General features: G+C 41.2%; 2 protein-coding genes across 9 annotated transcripts in view; both read right to left on the bottom strand.

Moving 5' to 3' along the window:
- The window catches only part of LOC120902307, an 87,827-nt gene extending 80,793 nt beyond the window's left edge, over positions 1-7,034 (bottom strand). The window contains exons 1-2 of one of the 8 annotated variants that reach the window (XM_040310964.1): positions 4,452-7,034; positions 2,928-2,989 (exon numbers count right to left, since the gene is read on the bottom strand). The gene's annotated coding sequence lies outside the window, so the exon portion shown is untranslated. Of the gene's footprint in view, positions 1-2,927; positions 2,990-3,432; positions 4,425-4,451 lie in introns of those variants that run through there. The other 7 variants (XM_040310965.1, XM_040310963.1, XM_040310962.1 and 4 more) reach the window with 7 other exon arrangements.
- Positions 7,035-13,542: 6,508 nt separating this feature from the next.
- Positions 13,543-20,413, bottom strand: LOC120902304 (trans-1,2-dihydrobenzene-1,2-diol dehydrogenase-like). Its single transcript, XM_040310960.1, has 3 exons — positions 20,033-20,413; positions 19,424-19,965; positions 13,543-19,256 (listed from the first exon to the last, which is right to left on the bottom strand). The coding sequence occupies exons 1-3, from the start codon at positions 20,238-20,240 to the stop codon at positions 18,987-18,989; spliced, it is 1,020 nt and encodes a 339-aa protein (XP_040166894.1). The 5' UTR covers positions 20,241-20,413; the 3' UTR covers positions 13,543-18,986.
- Positions 20,414-20,526: the final 113 nt, after the last annotated feature.

Genomic DNA, 20,526 nt, shown 5'->3' with positions numbered 1-20,526 from the left:
GGGTCTTCGCGTCGCTCCGTTACGACTCAATCGCATCATTTGCGTTGCTTCCTTGTCACAGGGATCCACCCGTAGCGTAAACGTAAGCCTTGTGAAAACTCTTGTGTCTTGTCACAAACTGCGAAAACGATTGAACCAAGGACAAAACAAAATACACCCAATACCGGTGGACAACGGCCCGTTTATGTGTGAGTGTTTTGTGTCCATGTTCGGGTATCTTTAGTCTCTGTTATGAATGATGATTTATAGCTAGTTTTCTGCATTCCATGTTGCTCACTCACTCTCTGCTCGCCCTGATTTGTTTCGGGCTGTTGTTATTTTTATTGTCTTTACAATGATGCCAACTGCAAGGCAAACTTTTCCTGCGTCATACGGACAAGGCACACGACTAATCAGTGGCATTTTTTTCTGCAAATATTCACCAACGTGCAGTGAATGTGTTCAGTAACATCTGTGTGTACACACCCGTACGAATTTTCATGAATTTTGGCTCATAGGAAGCTATTAAATTACAAGCCGAAAGAAGGAGATGTTTAGCTTAATCAATCATCTGCCATAATGGTTTCGGGCTTCTATTTTCTTTTTTCTGCTCATTGCGGTATTGTTTGTTATTGTGGTTTTTTTGTCTTGTTTTTCTATTATTTCGGCAATCTTCCAGATTATTTGCGGCCTTTCCAGTGTACCCATTCCAATCCTATCCGCTACCATCTATCGCCTAATTCGGGTTCGATCAATTGCCTAGCTCCATCGCTAACCCATCTCATCAAGCGAAACAAAGCAACGATTGATTTGTATTAAAGGGCAGATTGCACATCTGGCTTTGCTTCTCTTTCCTTAATCCTGAACTCTTCTGTAACTAGGGTAGATGGAGAGTGGCCTGTTGAAGAAAGCATCAAATATGTATACGAACAGCACAGAATGATTTTTGGTTTCTATTTCTGCAACAAGAGTACGATTAGTGATTAGAATGAAAGTTTAACCAGAGTGTGCTTGAGGATTATTTGTTGATGATTCTCCATCCAAATGGAATCGCAAATTGGTTATGGGAAACAAATAACAACACAATGCGGAAGGTAGCATTTTAGTGATTGAGATTTGCCTTTCTCCTCCACATACCCTAGTAAACATACAGTCTAAAAATAAACTGAATAAACACTCCTCCTATTATGTTCATTAGAAAACGATACATTTTGCTTTTAGAACCCCAAGGCAGTGAACATGAAATATGTGTCTAATTCACAATATACATCGTAAATCCATTCATTTTTAATATATTCTTAAAAAGCGATGTGTTTTAGTGTGCGAGTGTGAAGGTTCAATTTTTAAATTCTGTACGTATCGTACTATTTTAGTTGATCGAATTTATGCTATATCGTTATTTAATGGGGACACGCACCATTTCATCACAGAGCAGCCATTGGATGTTTGGGTAATTCCTACTTCGCAGAGATTGAAGCAGAATTATTAGCCTTCGTTGAGCCGACCGTAGACCGCAATCAAGAATGAAACAAAACGGAGGAAAAAATATCGTCTCTGTCATTGATCTGACCCAAATCCAAACGGCTTCTCGTTCCCCCGGCAAGGAGGAGCGGAGGGGTCAAGCGGATCGAATATAATGCCGATGGGACTGATTTTAGCGACCGTAAATCTTTACCAAAGCCGCGTGCGGTTGGTTATGACTTTTGTTTACGGTAGGAGATACAACAAAAGTATAGGTGTGTTTTGCAGAATGGTTATAAACTCACGTCAGATTTGAACCAAAAAATTTGATTTTGATGCTGACAGCAATAATCCTCCAACGTCAGCATTTATACTGACTTTTCACGATGATCTTAAAGACAGTATACAACATATTGATTTGTTTTTTATCAAATAATGCATATTGGCAAAGCATGTTCATTGATTTAGTATCTATTATCTTCTTTTAGCCGACCTTAAATTCACATAATCGTTACAGTTTAGCAAAATAATCATTAGCCATAACATGTTTTGCAGATTCCTAAAGCAACTAAAATTGTAAAAACAGCTTATGGGGAGCAGTAGGACTATAACTAATGAAAACAAGAATCAATTCAATGTTGAAGAACATACACCACAGTCAATCTTCCAAAATTCATTTTTTTAATTAGTATTTTCAGTTATGAGAAATAATTCAAACTGGTTTAATTCCCCAAACCTTTCGAGATTTACACACCTTTTTGTTTTTTTTATTTAGTGGGAACCTCGTTTTCAATTTATTTTTTATATTACGTGTTAGTTTTACTAACGTGATTACCAAACAAGAGTCAAAGCTTTTCCAGTTATTACATCCCCTAGGTCTAAATTTCTCTAAAACCTCACGATGTTCAGTAACGTATGTTTCTGAGTGTTTATTTCAATTGTGTATTTTTAGTTTTCTTCTTCTTTTTTTGGCTCAACAACCGTTGTCGGTCAAGGCCTGCCTGTACCACCTGTGGGGTTTGCTTTCAATGACTTTTGATTACCCCCCATAGCAGGATAATCACTCCTACGTATGGGGGTACGGTCCATTTGGGGCTTGAACCCATGACGGGCATGTTGTTAAGTCGTACGAGTTGATGACTGTACCATGAGACTGGCTAGTTTTAGGAAACTCAAATAATCTGCTACACTCGGCTGCACTGTTGTTGATGCTGACTGTTGATTGTTACTACTCTTATTATTTTATTATTACTAAATTTTGATTGCTATTATTTTTTCACATGCTTTTTAATTGCCATTAATTTATATGGCTGTTCCACTTAGGGATCAGAGAAACTAAACCTATAATAGTAAAGTGATAACGTTTTTTTTATCTAATATTATAAATATATCTATACACGCGAAACGAAACATTCGAACTCATAAGAACAATTTATGAAAGAGAATTTAACAAATCTAAAAAATAGCCCTATCCTTCTGATGCTTACCATTTGCTGTCCGGGAGCTTTTTTACAGTCGGATTTCCAAGACCTGCCACTCCGACAGAAACCTATCACTCAACCATAAGCCGGGTTAATTGAAATCCACTTCAAACCGTCAGCTCCTGCTTTTGCATTGCCCCGGTAGTGTCAAAAGCAGAAGCCTCACAGCGCGAGTAAAAAAAATTAAACAGGACAAAGCAAAGCCGTACACTGCTCATCTGCAAAAGGAACGCTATCACGGCCGGCACAAAGGACACACTCACTGTCGGATGTCACCAAACGCGACTGTCTCGCCCTTCTCTTCCGGTCGTCTGTGGTGAACTGCATTTCATTAGTTCGAACATTGGGCTTTGGTCCAGATTTTCGCTGACGCTGGACTGTCTTCATGTGATCTTCCTCCGACCTGCGTGCTGTATGTATGTGTGTGTGCATGAGAGGAGATAGTGGGTCTTAGGGGGGTGGAAGAGGGGATCGGATTCACCACCGACACAAGCGCACGCCGAGTACAAACCTTTCAGTTGGCCCAGCTTAGCAAACTGACAGATGTATTATTCATTTTCCATTTCCTACCACTTCGATAAACCGTGGGACGAGAATCACTTGCAGCAGCATGGCGGGATGGAAAAAGCGATTGCAATGGCGTGAAATGCCGACCACAAACAAAGAAAAACCTTGCACGAAAGAATGACAAAACGGTATCAGAAAATAAACACCGAGTTTGGGAACATCACGTGCACCATGTGCTACCGCAACAGCGCGCTCACCCAATTCCCGATCAGCAGAAGAATGAATTTAGATTTCTCGCAAAACCATCCACGGTGTCGTTGTTTTGTTCTGGTTTAGTTGCGTTCCCACTCGGCTACTCGAAACACTTTCAGCACTATTATCTCGTTTTCCACGAACCACCGAATTGTAAAATGCCACAGTATCGGTTTGCGCAATTCGAAGAACACAATCCAAGAAGAAAAAATCCACTAGCACGCACGTTTTTTTACATACACCTTCAAAAGCACCATACCGACACAAACAAACTCACTCTCACACATTTACCACGATAGCATCAATGCGAAACAACGAGCCGAAACAAAACCGTTCAGAGAGAAGATCTAAATCAAATAGACAATTTTATAAACGTTGTCCTTTTTCGTTTGTTCGGGCTGCTCTTCGTTGGCCCCGAAGCTTCTTTATCGTTAGCAGGCACTACTTTGTTATTGCTGCCAGTCGTGCGATTTGAATGATAAGGATTCCAGACGATTCCATTTCTGCGGCCAGACAGGATGGCCGACTCTTCAAAAGCTCGTTTCGCTTGGCTACCTACTTTGGGCATCCACTGATCTGGACAAGGCGGATTTTCTATGTGGCATAGTCATTCTAGACTTAGAAGATAAAGGTCGGCTCCGTAGTTCAACACACATACACCGCACTGGACCGGAAGAAAATGCTTTCGGAAGGATTTGATATGAAAATAGAGAAGTTTACTCTTCTCTCATTATTTTTTGCAACACTACACACAGATAATATATTACACACACTTAGGGGTTTTTCGACTTACATTGTGGTAAGTAATACCATCATCAAAACATCTAAGGTAATGCATGCCCCTAACCATTCACAATGACATCTGGATCCATCGCACCTATCCTGGCGTAGATGTACGAACAATACAAAAATACACAAAACATACGAATCCTACTGCGTGCAGTATCCGCGAGTGACTGACTCCGCTTCAGACGTCGAATGTTCGCGCGGATGTTTCCATCCGTGCGTTGGCTATGATGCCGTCGTGTTTGGGGTGTTGTATCCTGTTTTGATTGGATTCGGCGCGTGGGTTACCTCCTGAGTTACCGATGATTTTACTCTTTGCTCGTGCGAAAAGCATCTCCCGAGAAAACATGCAATCGAAACTCTCTTACTAGGATGCTGCGAATTGTTTCTCCTGTGTTATGTTCAATTTTATTGGCCAGCTTTAGTATTGGTGACACCGATGCCATTGTGAGATATTTTAGGATGCTAAATACATCTCACCAGCGGCAAACATTTCCATTGTGATTTTTCAGGCGCCCGAGATTCATAACACGAGTTTTCCCCTTCGTTAGCTTAGGCAGTAGTGAGACGATATTCGGTGAGATATTTTAGGAAGCTGCATATATCTCACCAGCGAGATACATTTCCATGGGGAATCTGGTGAGTTTTCAGGCACCCGAGATTCATAACACGAGTTTTCCCCTTCGCTAGCGTAGCTAGTAGCGAGACGGTATTCGGTGACTCACCATAGTGACACGACAAACCATCACGCGTTTGTGAACAAACTTACTCATGAGGAATGTCGTTTAGACATGAGAAAGTCCAGTCATCAGAATTCCTAGACAACAGTGAAAGTGAAAACTTAATACTTCCCCTTTGTAGTGACTTTTAATCATGTTTGCCCACAAAGTATGATAATATTTAAGGCTGTGCATGGTGAGATATGTGAGCTTGTGAACATTTAAATACGAGGGTGTAATATACTAGGGGAAAAATAGGGGAATACAAACTGGAGAAAACAACCTTTCATAGCAACGAGGGAGATTTTTTTTTATCTAAACTTAATTTTCACTATTTAATAATGTTGGGAACATTGTGTTTATTTTAAATTTGAGTTGCTTACGGTTATATTCGACAACAAAATTAAACATGTAATACTTATGTAAAAGTTGTATGAAATCATTATCGTTCCGTTATTTGGTTGAACGGAACGGACGGATTCCATACTTTAAACGAAAATAAATATTAAGCCGACCATAGATACTTAAAAATTGTAGATACTAAGCAAATATGGCTGAAGTCATATATGTCACAAACGAGTCTTATAGTTTGTCATTTGTTAATCATTAGCTGTGTAGCCAACGTACTACTCTACGTTGGATATTAGTTATTGTGTTTCAAAATGTACGCTCAAAATGTATGTAAGTACACTATACTCAAAATGTACTTGTTGTGTTTTAAAATGTACACTTATCAACTAATTATCAGATTGCAACATTGAAGGCATTTTCAACTCTCTCGTACTGTTATTTGAGCTGCTAATATCGACTGTCTTCTATCCAAATTTACACCATTGCACCGCTTTATTTCTCCCTTTGAATCGAAATTTAACTTTTCTCGTCTCGGCAAACCGCACACAAACTATGCTGCGAAGCGTGATATAGAGAATAGATTACAACATACTTATAAAATTAAATTTCGCTCATGCGTTCAAACGCTCCTAGACACCACGGGTCTGGGAAGGGTATGTTTGTGTGTCACAACCTGGAAATTAGCTTAAGCCATTAGACTGACTGACAGCAAACATTAATTAATTTTATTCCTCAATCCTTTCGTTTCATTTTCCGCCGCTCAATGTCGAGAGCCGACGGCAGGGAAGCTTTTCGGAAATTGGAAATGGATCGTTCTTGCCAGTATGTGGTCGACCGTCACACGAAAAGCGTGTCCACAATCGCCATAACCAAAATTGCTCTCGTTTTTTCCGGAAAGAATCGGCAATGCACACGGGCACAGAGGATTTCATACCTAAGATTTCTACATGAAATGATGAATGTTGAATGGAGTGATAAGTGTGCCACGGTTCAACGCCGCAGTTAACATGGCCTGCTGGAAAGGACCCCGCATGAAGCTAGAACTGTGCTAATTTGTGTAGTTTCCGTCCATTAGTTGATTCATAAATCATCCAGCACATATTCACAGGAAGGGATAAACCTACACACAATGGTGTTTGTATGATGAGAGATGAGGTATTTTTACACAAATTGTTTTTATTCGCTCCTCGTGTTTTGCCTTCCCCAGACGTCCAATCCTCTTCGAAGCATGTACCGTACGATTTATCCATGATCGACGTTAAAGCAATATTTTAATTGCGAAAGAAATGTCTCCCTTACATTTAACATTACTTAAACTTGATTGGCGCACCCGGATGGCGAATCCTTCAACCAGATCGACCACGTGTTAATAAGCCGCCGACGACAGTCGAGCCTGTTAAACGTCAGAACTTATCGAGGAGCCAATATCGATTCCGATCACTACTTGGTTGGCTTAGTGATACGTTGTAGAATCGCCCGCCCCCGCGCCAATGGGGGCGGAGAAAACACGCAGCCTCGGCTCAACACGGACTCTCTAAGGGACATTACTGTCCAACAGGAATTCAAAGCCGCTTTAGACGAGTCTCTACTACCAGAAAACAGATATGAAACTACGAGCGAGAGGTGGAACGCTCTAAAAACAAAAATAATAAACTGTGCAAGAAATATACTCCCACCAAGTCGTGGCAACACCAAATCTGGCTGGTTCGACGATGAATGCAGACTAGTGACCGAACGTAAGAATACTGCATACCGAGCAATGCAGCAACGGCATAGAACGCGGGCATGCGCAGAGGAATATTCACGGCTCAGACGCGAAGAGAAACGAGTTCACCGCTCCAAGAAGCATGCTTTGGAAGAGCAAAACATGCGGGAACTCGAGCAAACCAGAGAGGCGTACGGACCGACACGAAAGTTTTACCAAGCGATAGCAGGCCACCGAAACAACGTTGTACCTAAGGTAACCTGCTGTCGCAACAAGGATGGAGATCTGGTCAGTAACCAGCCAGAGGTCCTCTCGCGGTGGGCTCAGTACTTTGATGAATTACTCAATGACCAGTTTAGCGAACAGCTAGAAGCGCCACTAGCAGATAGTGTCATGCTACTGCCACCTAGCATAGAAGAAACACGAAAGGCTATCCGTCGGCTGAAAAATAACAAGGCACCCGGAACCGACGGAATTGCAGCTGAACTGGTCAAGAATGGAGGTGCACGACTAGAAAACGAGATTCATCAAATTGTTACTGAGGTGTGGGATAGCGAATCGATGCCTTGTGATTGGAATCTCGGCATCATCTACCCCATATACAAGAGGGAGACAGGTTGGACTGCAACAACTACAGGGGTATTACGGTGTTGAATACTGCCTATAAAATATTCTCCCTGATCCTTCAGGATCGCCTTGTCCCGCACGTCGAAGAGATAGTAGGAAACTATCAAAGAGGATTCCGAAACGGAAAATCAACCACTGATCAGATCTTCACCATGCGGCAGATCTTGGAGAAGATGGCTGAATACAGAAACGACACATACCATCTCTTCATAGATTTCAAAGCCGCATACGATAGCATAGCCAGGGTAAAACTGTACGACGCTATGAGCTCATTTGGAATCCCGGCCAAACTGATAAGGCTAGTTAGAATGACTATGACCAACGTCACATGCCAGGTGAGGGTGGATGGAAAACTCTCAGGACCTTTTGCTACCACCAAAGGTCTTCGCCATTGGGACGGGCTTGCCTGTCTCCTATTCAACTTGGCGCTAGAGAGGGCCATCCGCGACTCGAGGGTGGAGACTACGGGAACCATCTTCTATAAGTCAACCCAGATCCTGGCATACGCTGATGATATAGACATCATTGGTCTGCGGCTCTCCTATGTAGCAGAAGCCTACCAAGGAATCGAGCAGGTGGCAGAGAGCCTCGGATTGCAGATAAACGAGGCAAAGACCAAACTGATGGTGGCAACATCAGCGGACCTACCAATAAATAATCCAAATCTACGTAGGCGTGATGTACAGATAGATGAACGCACTTTTGAAGAATTCACCTATCTTGGGTCAAAGGTCAGCAACGACAACAGTATGGAAGTTGAGTTGCGCGCAAGGATGCTGGCTGCCAACCGGTCATTCTACAGCCTGAAAAAGCAGTTCACCTCAAAGAACCTGTCGCGACGGACGAAGCTGGGACTATATAGTACCTATATAGTACCAGTACTCACATACGCCTCTGAGACATGGACACTGTCCAAATCTGACGAAGCCCTCTTAGCCGCGTTCGAGAGGAAGATGCTCAGAAGGATACTTGGCCCCGTATGTGTGGAAGGACAATGGAGGAGCCGCTATAATGACGAGCTATACGAGATGTACGGCGACTTCACTGTCGTACAGCGTATTAAGCTCGCCAGGCTCCGGTGGGCTGGCCATGTTGTACGCATGGAAACGGACGACCCAGCCCGTAAAGTCTTTTTAGGCCGTTCTCAAGGACAGAGGAGGCGTGGTAGGCCCAAATTGAGGTGGCAAGATGGCGTGGAGGCGTCCGCCATTAAGGCCGGGATAACGGACTGGCAGACGAAGGCGCGAGACCGTGAGCGGTTTCGGACACTCCTGAGGCAGGCCAAGACCGCAAAGCGGTTGTAGCGCCGGATAAGAAGAAGAAGAAACTTGATTGAGGACAATATGTTAATGAATATAAATGAATCCCGAACAACTTTTAATCTCTCTGTTTATATGGTCTCTGTAATGTTCTCTATCCTATATTTGTTGAATTATTCAATTCTTGCGAACAATAGTCCTCAGATACTTACATCTATTTTCAATCATGAAAATCAGCAGGCACGAGACTGGCCTCGTGGTATAATCGTCAACTCGCACGACTTAATAACATGCCCGTCATGGGTTCAGGCACCGAATAGACCGTGCGCCCATAGCACAATGAAAGCAGACCGGGTTAAAAATATTTTTTTTATTGTTAGATTTCAATGACAAGAGTATTTTTGCTTTAAAATAGATAATATTACATTAAGCAAGGCAAAATAAGGCTTCTAATCCCCATGGATTGCAAGGGGAAAAAATTTCAAACTTGAAAAATGTTTCAAATCCTTCATATTTAGGCAAATGAATGGAGTACAATATTTGACTACAATATATCAAAAAGTACTGTTTTGACTTTGAAAGTTAACAGTGTTTTAGAAAGGTTTTAAATAACCTTTCAAATTATGCCTTATTATTTAATTTTTATGACAGTTATGGGAATAACTATAACAAGAAAACTTAAAATATATAAAAAAATCAGAGAGTTTAGTATATTCATGTTTTCCCTAGTACTACACATTGTAGAATGACTTATTATATAGCTTGTGTCCACAAATCAAGATGCATTTTTTGCAACTTTAGAAGTTACATCATATTTTGTAATCATCAGTTTGTAAGAAGTATAGGTCATAGTACTTCTTCTAATAGTATTATTTTGGAAGGGATAATAAAGAACAAAGTTAATTCAAACAGCATTTGAAGTATGAGTTTTTACAACTGCAATCATATTTATAGGACGGTAAAAATGCATTTGAGCAAATTTTCATGAATAAGATTTTGAGTGTGAAGTGTAAATCACAGCTGGGATGTTGACACTCTTCCGTAGCTCTTTTATAGATGTAAATAATAAAAGAATTATACATTCACAGGTGATATTTAAGATTAGGTAAACGTAAGTGAAGCACGACCTGACATAAATCTTGAAATACTAGTGGTACCGCTTTAATTTCAATACCTTCGTTCGTTTTCACAGTAATACGACATTGTTTTTTAGTGTTTTTATTTTGCATATGATTTTGTTTGTTAACAAATTTTTAAAACATATTAGTATTTGCAAGGTGTTACAACATGTAAATACTTTACATTTATGTCGTAATATATGTATAAGGCAGCTAATTTACGGTACCAGCACAAGGAAACTATTAGAAAAGCGTTAAGCTACCTAAATGTAGCTAATTATGTGAAATTTTAATAATTTTGAATGCAAAATAGAATGTAACTTAGAAAATATTCAAATCTACAAATAACATACTTTTTATCCCGGTGTTTGTACGGGCTGCTTCCACTGTACATAGCATGGAAAGACTATCTTGTTAAGGGTAATCAATAAATCTACAATAACCAAGCCAACCAGTAGCACAGGCAGGCCTTGACTGACAACGGCTGCTGTGCCAACGAAGTAGAGGAAAATCATCAATAATTTCATATTCAAGTATTCTATCAGCCAAATATGCAAACGACTCGACCTATATGTTTGTAATATTCAGTCAGTGTGTGCTGGGTGAACAGTTTTAAATATTACTTTAATGGACACTTTTGTAAGAACCTATCTTGAGCATAACACAGGATATAGGTCTTGTTCATGTAATTATAATGTATTAAATTAATTACTGACAATTCTAATCAGCGATGAAATTGTACAGAGCCATTGAATAAGTTGCCACAAGCATGTGTCGAGGATACGAAACACTTCCCTACTCGACGCACACTCAGCTCAGAGCACACATTGTTGACCTACTCCCTTTGCACAATTACCAAAAACAATCGCACCCTGATTAAGGACCGAATTTGATTTTTACCTCCCAAACAATCGCTGTAGGGGTCGGGGAAATTTGATTGATTGATGCGAACCGATATGACTTCGGGAGGTCGCCCACACCATCAAATGTCAAATGGTACCGGAAGCCGGGTCTTATTGTAAGTCAATCAAACGTCGTCGTATTTTCTCCCCGAATCCTTTGAGTCGGAAATCAACCTCAACCGTCCGATGTACTAAGAACGACATGAAATCACGACCCTGCCCCGCATTCGCTTTGCAGATTCGGCAGATACGCTCCTGGTGTTGAACATATCCTTACACATGACTATAGCGACCGCGAGATAGTAACAAGGCATGTTCTAATCACCATCATCGTCATCGGAATCCTGGGCATCGACTTAGTGATAAAGCTTTGGGGCATAGACGCGGCGCAGAGGATACCGTTGACAACCGGAAGCGGATCTTTTGTTACTGGAACACTGTTCCAGTGTTTCTCTATTGATTTTGCTTCTACCGCTCAATGTCATATCCACGCCTGCCACATGTCACACGTACTCGCAGAACGAAAGCGACGAATGAAAGCAAAATCGTTTTCCCTGCTCGGTTTGTTTTTCTTCTAGGCGGCACTGATCCTCCCCGAGGGAGAATAAGGTAAGGGTAGAAAGTCGTTCGTCAAGCAACGCTCTTTCAATTTAATCGACCGATGTCAGTGGTGTTTGTTTAATCTGATTTACGTGACGAGCGCTATAATCCTTTAGCACCCTTGGAGGTGTCCCAATTCCTGCTCAAGGGTTGCTGTTCCAAGAAAAGTGTCAGAAAATCCTCCTGCATTGATGAATCCTTTTGTTTGTTGACCTAAATCCGTCGGCAGGATCTGTTTGGCAAAGATGTGATGACTAATATGTCCAAAAGTGCTATCTGTTTCATGTTTACTCACGATCTTAATATTTGTGTAATTTACCAGGAGGATTTAATATACCAGGATCAAATTGCAATATATTAAACAGTGAAAACTCAATAAGAGATACATCAAGAATGCAGATCAAAATTATTGCTCAACGAAATTTCTCTCGTACAATTTCATACTGTGAGTTAAATTTTCCTACAAATATTTTGTTTTCTGTGAGTTCCTATTTTAGAGCGTAAATAAATAAAACTCATCTTTTTAACTGATTTTGGTCTCTGATCTTCAAAATCGAGGGAAAATGCATAAAATTGTATGCTACTGAACAAACTACGTATTTGATACGTTTCATTAAGCATAATTGCTATTGAATGTTTTATATTTCACAATTGATAATGTGCATTGTAGACACAAATTGTTAAAATGTTATGTAAAAATGTTAAATTGTAATGTAAAAAGTGAAATGTAATTTTGTATATGTTAACTTATTTTTTAAATTCATATATAAGACACCGTATTTTAAACAATTTGTCATATTGTTATTGAAATATTCCTTGGATTCGAGTACAAAAATAGAAAAAATACAATATGGCTATAAATTACAATAATACAACAATGTTCGTTTAACACCAAAACTTTATTTGATTACATAAAATGTTAATTGAAGTATCTACCTGCGGACCAAAATAAATCCTTTGAAAGTTATAAAAGCATTTTTTTAATAAATATCTTTTTGTTTTAACAAATTATTGATTTCACACGTAGTAAACGCAAAAAGTATACAAAGTTATATAAAAAACGAAACAAGATCAGATAAACTACAAGTAATTTGATAAGATATAATTAAATGTATAAATCTTAGTACAAGTTTCATGCGTAACTCAAATGCCGTCGGCCGTTGGGGAAACATAAATTAACAACAGCTCCACCATACTCAGGTGTGTACCCAAGCATTGTATTTGGAAGCTAAACTTTAAAGCTCTTTGTGTTTCACACAATACTACGCACCAAAAGCGCAAGTTTGCGGCGATGTACGTTCGAATGCTGCTAAATTAAAGCCGATTAAACTAGCCTTCCAGCGACTATAGAATCGAAGAGAAAATGGCTCACAAAACACATCTTGCTGCACCCACACACGCGATCATTCACACCGATAAATCATCATTCAGCAGGGCTTGATGCCCGAGGAGCATGTGCGCGGAATTTCGATTAGATTTATTACCCTGGAGAATACATTCGCGGACGGGATGATTCGTATGAATATGTAATCGAGCTTCAAATCGTGCGGCACTGTCTTTCGACGATAGCCTTTGGACTGACATAGGCCAGTGAACACTGAAGGTTGTTGTATACAGTTCTATGCTATTGACATTTAAGAGCAAGCGACAATGCTGATGTGTGTCCATTTGTGCTCATTCTCGGTGCAGTTCATAGGCTTTTGTGTAATGTTTTCATTTTATTACCAATGAGTTTAAAAGAAAGCTCCTCCGCATAAGTATAAGTTGTCTACTTTGTAATCATTTCCATAGTATATCAGTATGCACAGCAACCCCAAAATATGTATATTTTTTTATTATTTTTTACAAAAAATAACTCTATTTTTGCTTTGCAGTGAAGGAATTGATTTACAAAAATCGCAAACTAGCATTAGTATAGGTGATTTAAGCTATATCTTAAAATTCAAGCTCTATACATATAAAAATCTCGTGTCACGGTGTTTGTTGCCACCACTTGCCGAAAACGGCTGGTTCATTTTCAACGAAAATTTGCGCACACCTTATAATAAGTTTTAGACCTACAACATTTTCAGATGTTACACTTAACATTATTGAATTGCAATTTTCTAGCTCCCATACAAAGAGTAAGATTGTTGCTGTTGTATATAGCACTTTGACACTCGGTGTAAGGTGCCTAAAGGTTTACACTCGATGCAAAGTGCCTAGCAGTTTACGATGCTGTCTCAAATATCCCATATAACAAAGGAGACATGGTATATATTTTAGTTATTTGGAAATAACTAGGTTTACTGGGCCAACTATTTATTATTTAAGTATAGTGGGTGGTCCCGTGGTACAGTGGTCGATTCGTACGACTTAACAATATGCCCGGCATGCGTTCAAATCTAGATTGAAAAGTCCCCTCTTAGCAAGGACTAACTATCCGGCAGTGTGGTAGTAAATAAGTCTCGAAAGCCTGTATAGGCTGGCATGGACGTGATCTGCACCGTTTCCGTTTAACAATGCCAATAAAATGGAAAATTATTGGACTCACTTTAGAAGATTTCACTTTGCGCTGGTAGAACGTTTCCTTCAGGCTAGATAATATGAGTTCCGCAACATTCGAACAAAATACTCTGCCTTTAACGTCCATGTATAGGATACCATCCTGCTATGCATACCGAAGCGTGTACCGAGCCGCTTTGCTCCTGCCACTATTGGCTCAGATGAATTAATTCAATATTTTCATCCGCTTTAGAGAGCGAAAATTTATTGTTTGTTTCGCTTGTCCGCTTGTCTGTCGGAATGTGCGCTTTGAAGCAATTCGGTAGCAGTCAATCGCTGGAAATGGCGAACCGGCTGTGAAATCATTTCACACCAGTGCCGTTGTTCGCCACCGAGTCAAAAGCAGCCACATTAAATTGAGATTCTGTGCCAGCGTCTGACAATTGAATTTTAATCACTCTGCACATGCCTCTTTCTGTAGGATTTTGTGCATTCTGGAGCATGAATTGGTCGCGCAAATGTTCCACGTCCGTAGCCGCCAGACTGACCGGGAAGCCTTGAGCAGCTTTGCAATAGGTTGGAGCGGTCGAATTAGCGATGTTGTTATTAATTATTTTGCCACCAGGTATCGACCCTTCGGAAGCAAATCCGAAGACACATTAAAAAATAATCCAATGTGTGTATGTGTGGGTGATATTAGAGTGTGGGATCAGTGTACATACATTGCAGAGAAATAGTACGACGTATAGTTCACTGCGCCGATTGGTGTTGGGGTTTCTCAAATCGATCGCATCGATAACACTGTCACTAATTTGGGAGCGGCAAATTAGGCGTCGGTTTCACCGTTTTCCGCTTCGAGTCCTACGTGATGGGGATGTACAAATTATTAGGCACTTTGGAAGCAATGGCAAAGAGAATGCCATTTGCACAGAGCAAGCCAGAAGCACAGACAAAGTACGGCTATAGAACACTTCCGGTCCGATGGCACATGACACTGCCACCTGCCAATTAGTTTCGATTACTTTCCTGTACGCGACCGTACCAAACTGGTGCGGCTATTCTTCTATTGACGAAAGAGTTTGATGTACTAACTTCATTTTCCTTTGTTGGTTGTTCTTGGTGATATATGTATTGATTTTTTGCTGCAAGAATTTGCAAGAACAACTACCTTGTTAAAACGCTTATCTCATTACCGACCCGATTTGATGGTATTACCATAACGAAGCTCTTATGGAATATCCACCAAGCGCCAAGCGCATTGTCGACTTTTTGTTTTGTACCTAATTAATGGAAACACAACTGCCGGAACAGATTTATTTCATTTGGAGTTTAACTTTTCTTTCACCTGTCCTCCCTACCAGTACTTGCCAACCGGGTCTAGAAACCCCCAAATATTCCAACCTGAAACGGCGCTACATAATTGCACTCGAATGCGTTCTAATTTGATTGAAAATGTCTCAGTGCATCCAGGGTGATCCGGCCGACAAAATCCGTTTGGCAAAAACCCATTAGCGAATTGAAGGCTACGGCAGGCTACGACATTCTCTCTGTAAGAAGTGCATAGTTTAAGTTTCTGGCCCGCGAAATGACTTTTCTTAGATTAGTTCAACGAGTTCGAAGGCTGGTGCTTTCGTAGCTCCACAACAATCTGCATTGCGATAAAATTAATTACTTTTAATCACGGCCTTTGCACCTACCTCGCAAGGGGTGGAAGGGGGAAATTTTTCGGTGATATGTTTTTGGAACTGTAGCAAACTCTATCTGTTCCGAGTGAACAAGGACAAATGGACAAAAAGCATTGCGTTTGAGCCTCTGAAGCACTGACGTAAACACTCAACCCAGAACGAAACGGTACGCACCTTGAAGTTGGTGGAAGTAATTTATTTAAAAGCATTGCCACCTTTTATTTTCTTACTGTTGTAGTACGGAAAGGCAAAAAGCTTGCTGGTTTGCTGAAGGCTTCCGGTGTCTTATGCTTACTCTTATGCGAGCCAATCTGCCGCAGTTCGTTCCCTCGTAGGTTCATCTCAACGTCTGGAAATGCAACCGAGTAGCTTCTACCAAAACGATCTCCAGAAAGAGAAGGTACTGAAAGCACTGGCAAACAATGATCGCTTTCTCGCTCTTTCTCTCTCTCTCTCTCTCTCTCTCTCTCTCTCTCTCTCTCTAATATCGCGTCAGCACGCAGGGAAGCAAACTAACAATCTTCTGCCGCTCTGCCAAATGGCAATGGGAGAAGGAAGTGTAACATTATGTCGAGCACTGTGTAAACTGTAGGATTGTTTTCTGTCATGACTTACCTTACGCAGCGCTATGCGAGAAGCAGCAAAGCTTTTACACAAACACAATGGTTGGTGAGGCCGGAAATTGAATTTGTTAAATTTCTTTAGCAACCCACCGCAATGCCCTCATTGCACATCATGGTGTGATTTTCTGCAGCTTTCTGCCTACGGAAACTCTCTGCAAGGTAGCAAGTTTATGTAGCCTGTTCCGCTACCTTCAATTGCAACTGATCAGTCGAATGTTCGCAAATGTTCTATGGTTATGTTTCCTTCACAATTTTGTTTGGTTTTTTTTTCTCTTTCTTTTAATGTTTTCTTCATTCGCTAACCACAAACACACGTAAGCTAAAACTTTTATGTGAGAGATGTTGACAATCTATATCCTTCTGTTGGCTCTAAAACCCAACCAGACCAGCTGTCAGTCAAGTTTAACTCAAACACGTCTACGTGATCAGGGAGAAAGTTCGCTAATGGCATTGTCCAAATTGCTTCATTAGCACACGTGCAGCATCTTTTTGCGTTACCACATTTGAAAGCGATTGAATAACAGGTGTTAATGTTTTAAGTGGTTCTTCTTTGGAATGCAGTATACTTTTAAAAGAATAGTAGCTTAGATTTTGCAGTTGCTTTGTATTTTTTGCGTATCATTTAGGTTTGATGCATGTGTTTCCACGAATATCCTGTGGTTGGTCCCACAACATAAACTCGATTAATTCAACGATATTTGGTAACAATTATGTCGAAAAAAAAGTCCACAAAAAAAATGTGTAACTGCAACAAAATAATGAATAAATAGTGTTGGTGGCTTTTGCAAATAACACTACATATAAAGCACACCCGTTTAAAATAAGTATTTTCAATTTATTTGTCTCCACGCTAGCTTTTCAATAATCCCGGCAACTGTTGCACAGCTTGGTGTTCAATAAGTTTTTGTACTCTGATCTATGTACCTTCCCAGCTCATCACAACCATCAACATCATCAACATTCATTAGTAAGATTCTCTATCACCTTTGCCGAGTGTATGCATTCTCTATTCCAGTGATTTAATACGTACCAATCTTTGCTGGCAGCGCTCCTGTATTTTGTGCTCTATTGCACAGGGCCCCGAAAACAGGGATCATTTCCTTTGAACGAACAGACTCCGGTGCCTTGTGGTTCGGGTTGATTGAATTTACCGTTCACTTGTAACGACGACAACACCGACAGCTTCCGGTCGATCCGTCGCTGGTGCACGGGATGGCCATTAGCTGGGCAAGCCAACCCCGCATGCCACTTTCGACGGGCCACTGGCGCCGAATGTTCCTCCGATTCCTACTTACAAACAGCCAGTCATTCTAACACAAACCACACAAACACAGACACAACAACCGGCAATGAGTGTATATGTGTGTCGGTTTTCTTGTTATCATGTGAAGGCTTCTAGCGCTAGGTAAAAGCCAAATGGAAGGCTATCATTTCCAATCTAATTTCGTACGAAGTGAAAGAGTTACACGTACCACGCACCCCGAATGCGTGGAATGCGAAAGGAAAAGCATGTGGTAACCCCATCCTGTCGCAGGCAGCGATGCAAGGAAAGGTGCTTAGGGATAAATTTATGGCATTAGCAGATACAGGTTCACTCCACAAGGATCGGTAAGCGATATCTTTATCTAGGGTTGCTTTCGGTTGCCATTGAAGACCGAACCTCTCCATCAAGACGAAGGTGCTTGATTGGCAAGGTGCTTGATAGAAGAGCATGGAGAGGTGCACGGCGTCAAGCAGTAGTATGCTTTGTACGCTGGTTTCTGGTGAGCTGGGTCAATGCCTTTGCCAGCAATCTCATCTATCCGCGGTGCATACCGCCCAACTTCCACGGACACCATTCTCCTATTCGCCCGCACACGTTGAAGGTAACGAAGGTAACAACGCGAATCACCGATCCATGCTGTACACCGCATGGTGTACATGGAACGTCTTTATTTTCAACGTCTTTAAGGATCAGTCTTTTGGGTCAAATTTATTCAAGCCGAACGGCTAGTTAGTAGGGTGGGAACGAAAACAGTCAACATTTAGTGCCGTTTGCGTCATTTGCATGAACAAGGTGGGAATAGAATGATGTCAAGTTAACTCGCTCGACTCTAATCGTTCGATTCAGGTATGCTTTGAACGCGATGTAAAAGGGAACGGAACGAACTATTAACATGGCAATGACATGATTCAATAAATCAGCTCACCTCAATTTAACGTTCACTGGAAAATAGTGAATGAAATTAACCTAACTCGATACTATCCGATTTTTTACGGTGTGCTCCACTGCCAATACTAACGTGTACTAAAATGTAATGGTGCTAGAAACGATATAACAACACAACAACAACACGTCAAATTATATATATGAAAGTAATTATATGAAAGTAATAATACACCTCAACTGAAACCCCACTGAAATGAAGCAGCAGCTTAAATGTGTTTACGGAAGATGATAACGAATTTTAAACAGCAAACTGCGCATCTTCCGCGAAAACTACGCCAACCTGCTTTCGAATTTGGTCCTGGATGCGGGCAATTAGCAAACTGTCCACATGTGATACAGACGCCGATTGCAATCGGCCAGCTACAATGCACTGGCGCACTTCCTCTGCCTCGTACCGTAAACCACAACTGTTAGTAAAATTGAACGGATGCCGAGCGTTGGGAAGCGTGTCTACTAGTTCCTTGCCGTCAACATCGATGAGTAACTGTGGACACCAGAAGCCGTGTAGCTGTAAAAATTGCGTAAAATATGTTAATGTGTAACAATATTTAATTTTGATAGATTTATATAGAATTAATGATGTATTCCATATAAATTCAATACAAATGGATGTACTGAAGATGATGACAACTGGAATACGTAGTTTTAACCATGCTGATGATCATACCAACTTACCGTTACACTGCCTTTACTGCCACGAACTACGGCAGTATTCTTTAGCTCCCGCAGAGCGCTCGTTTTCATACGCCCAATACCTCCGCCGGGAAAATGCAGCTCAGCCGTTACCTCCAAATCAACGCCCTCGTCGTTGGTCACACCAGACGACACCACTTTTTCCGGTGCTTTTCCACCGAACGCCCACAGACACACCTGTATCGTGTATACTCCCAGATCCAGTACGGTGCCTCCGCCGAGACTCTTGAGCCGCAAGCGATCGACATCGGACAGTACGAACCCAAACTCTACCTCCACCTCGCGAATCTCTCCCAGCTCCCCACGGTCAATGCGCTCGCGTAGCTGACGATAAAACGGGAAAAATCGGGACCAGATAGCTTCCATGAGGAAGAGATTCCGTTCACTTGCCAGCTTGACGAGCCGTTTCGATTGGCCTTCGTTCAGATAGAGCGGTTTTTCGCACAGCACATGCTTGCCGTGCTGTAACATCAGCACTCCGAGCTCGTAGTGTGCGTTATTAACTGCCCCAATGTAAACGACATCTGCGAAAGGCAGTATGGACAACTTTATCCCATGCTTGTTGAGGTGAGAAACGACAGTTCTACCTACCTACGTTTGGATCTTTCGCCAACGCCTGATAGCCTTCGTATGCCCGTTCAATACCATGGAGAGTGGCAAATTTTTCAGCATCCAGCAGCTTTCGAGCAGCTACAGCTACTACCTGATGGTCTGCCGCTGGCAGCGTTCCGACAGCATTCACGAAATCGTGCGAGATCTTCCCAGCGCTAGCAATTCCCCATCGAAGTGGCGATCCCATCGTTGTTCTGTAGTTAGGTTACAACACAGTTGATAGTGTAACTGTCACGTAATGATACACCGATGCACCTTGATTAGACGGACAAGAGGCTAACTGCAACCGATAAAGGCCACCGTATTTATGCCGTAAAACTAAAATAGAAGGCGGTAATGGGAAACCACTTGTCTGAATACACAAAAAATACAAACAATATATGCTGTCAACTAGCTCAGTTACAGTGTAGAACACAAGTTTATGTTTATCGATGTACATATTGTGTAAAAAAATAACAATAAGAAAACGTCAG

The sequence above is a fragment of the Anopheles arabiensis genome, chromosome 3, assembly GCF_016920715.1.
Source record: "Anopheles arabiensis isolate DONGOLA chromosome 3, AaraD3, whole genome shotgun sequence".
NCBI classification, from domain to species: Eukaryota; Metazoa; Arthropoda; class Insecta; order Diptera; family Culicidae; genus Anopheles; species Anopheles arabiensis.
The sequence above is the reverse complement of the archived record's forward strand: the minus strand, read 5'-3'. Positions and strand labels throughout refer to the sequence as shown.

What these genes read in the sequence shown, in the direction of transcription:
- LOC120902304 (XM_040310960.1), bottom strand. Translation starts at nt 20,240, where the DNA reads ATGGGATCGCCACTTCGATGGGGAATTGCTAGCGCTGGGAAGATCTCG. An exon ending in GGCGAAAGATCCAAACGTAG is followed by an intron (nt 19,966 to 20,032) that starts GTAGGTAGAACT and finishes TGCCTTTCGCAG; the next exon opens with ATGTCGTTTACATTGGGGCA. An exon ending in GCAGTAAAGGCAGTGTAACG is followed by an intron (nt 19,257 to 19,423) that starts GTAAGTTGGTAT and finishes CAATTTTTACAG; the next exon opens with CTACACGGCTTCTGGTGTCC.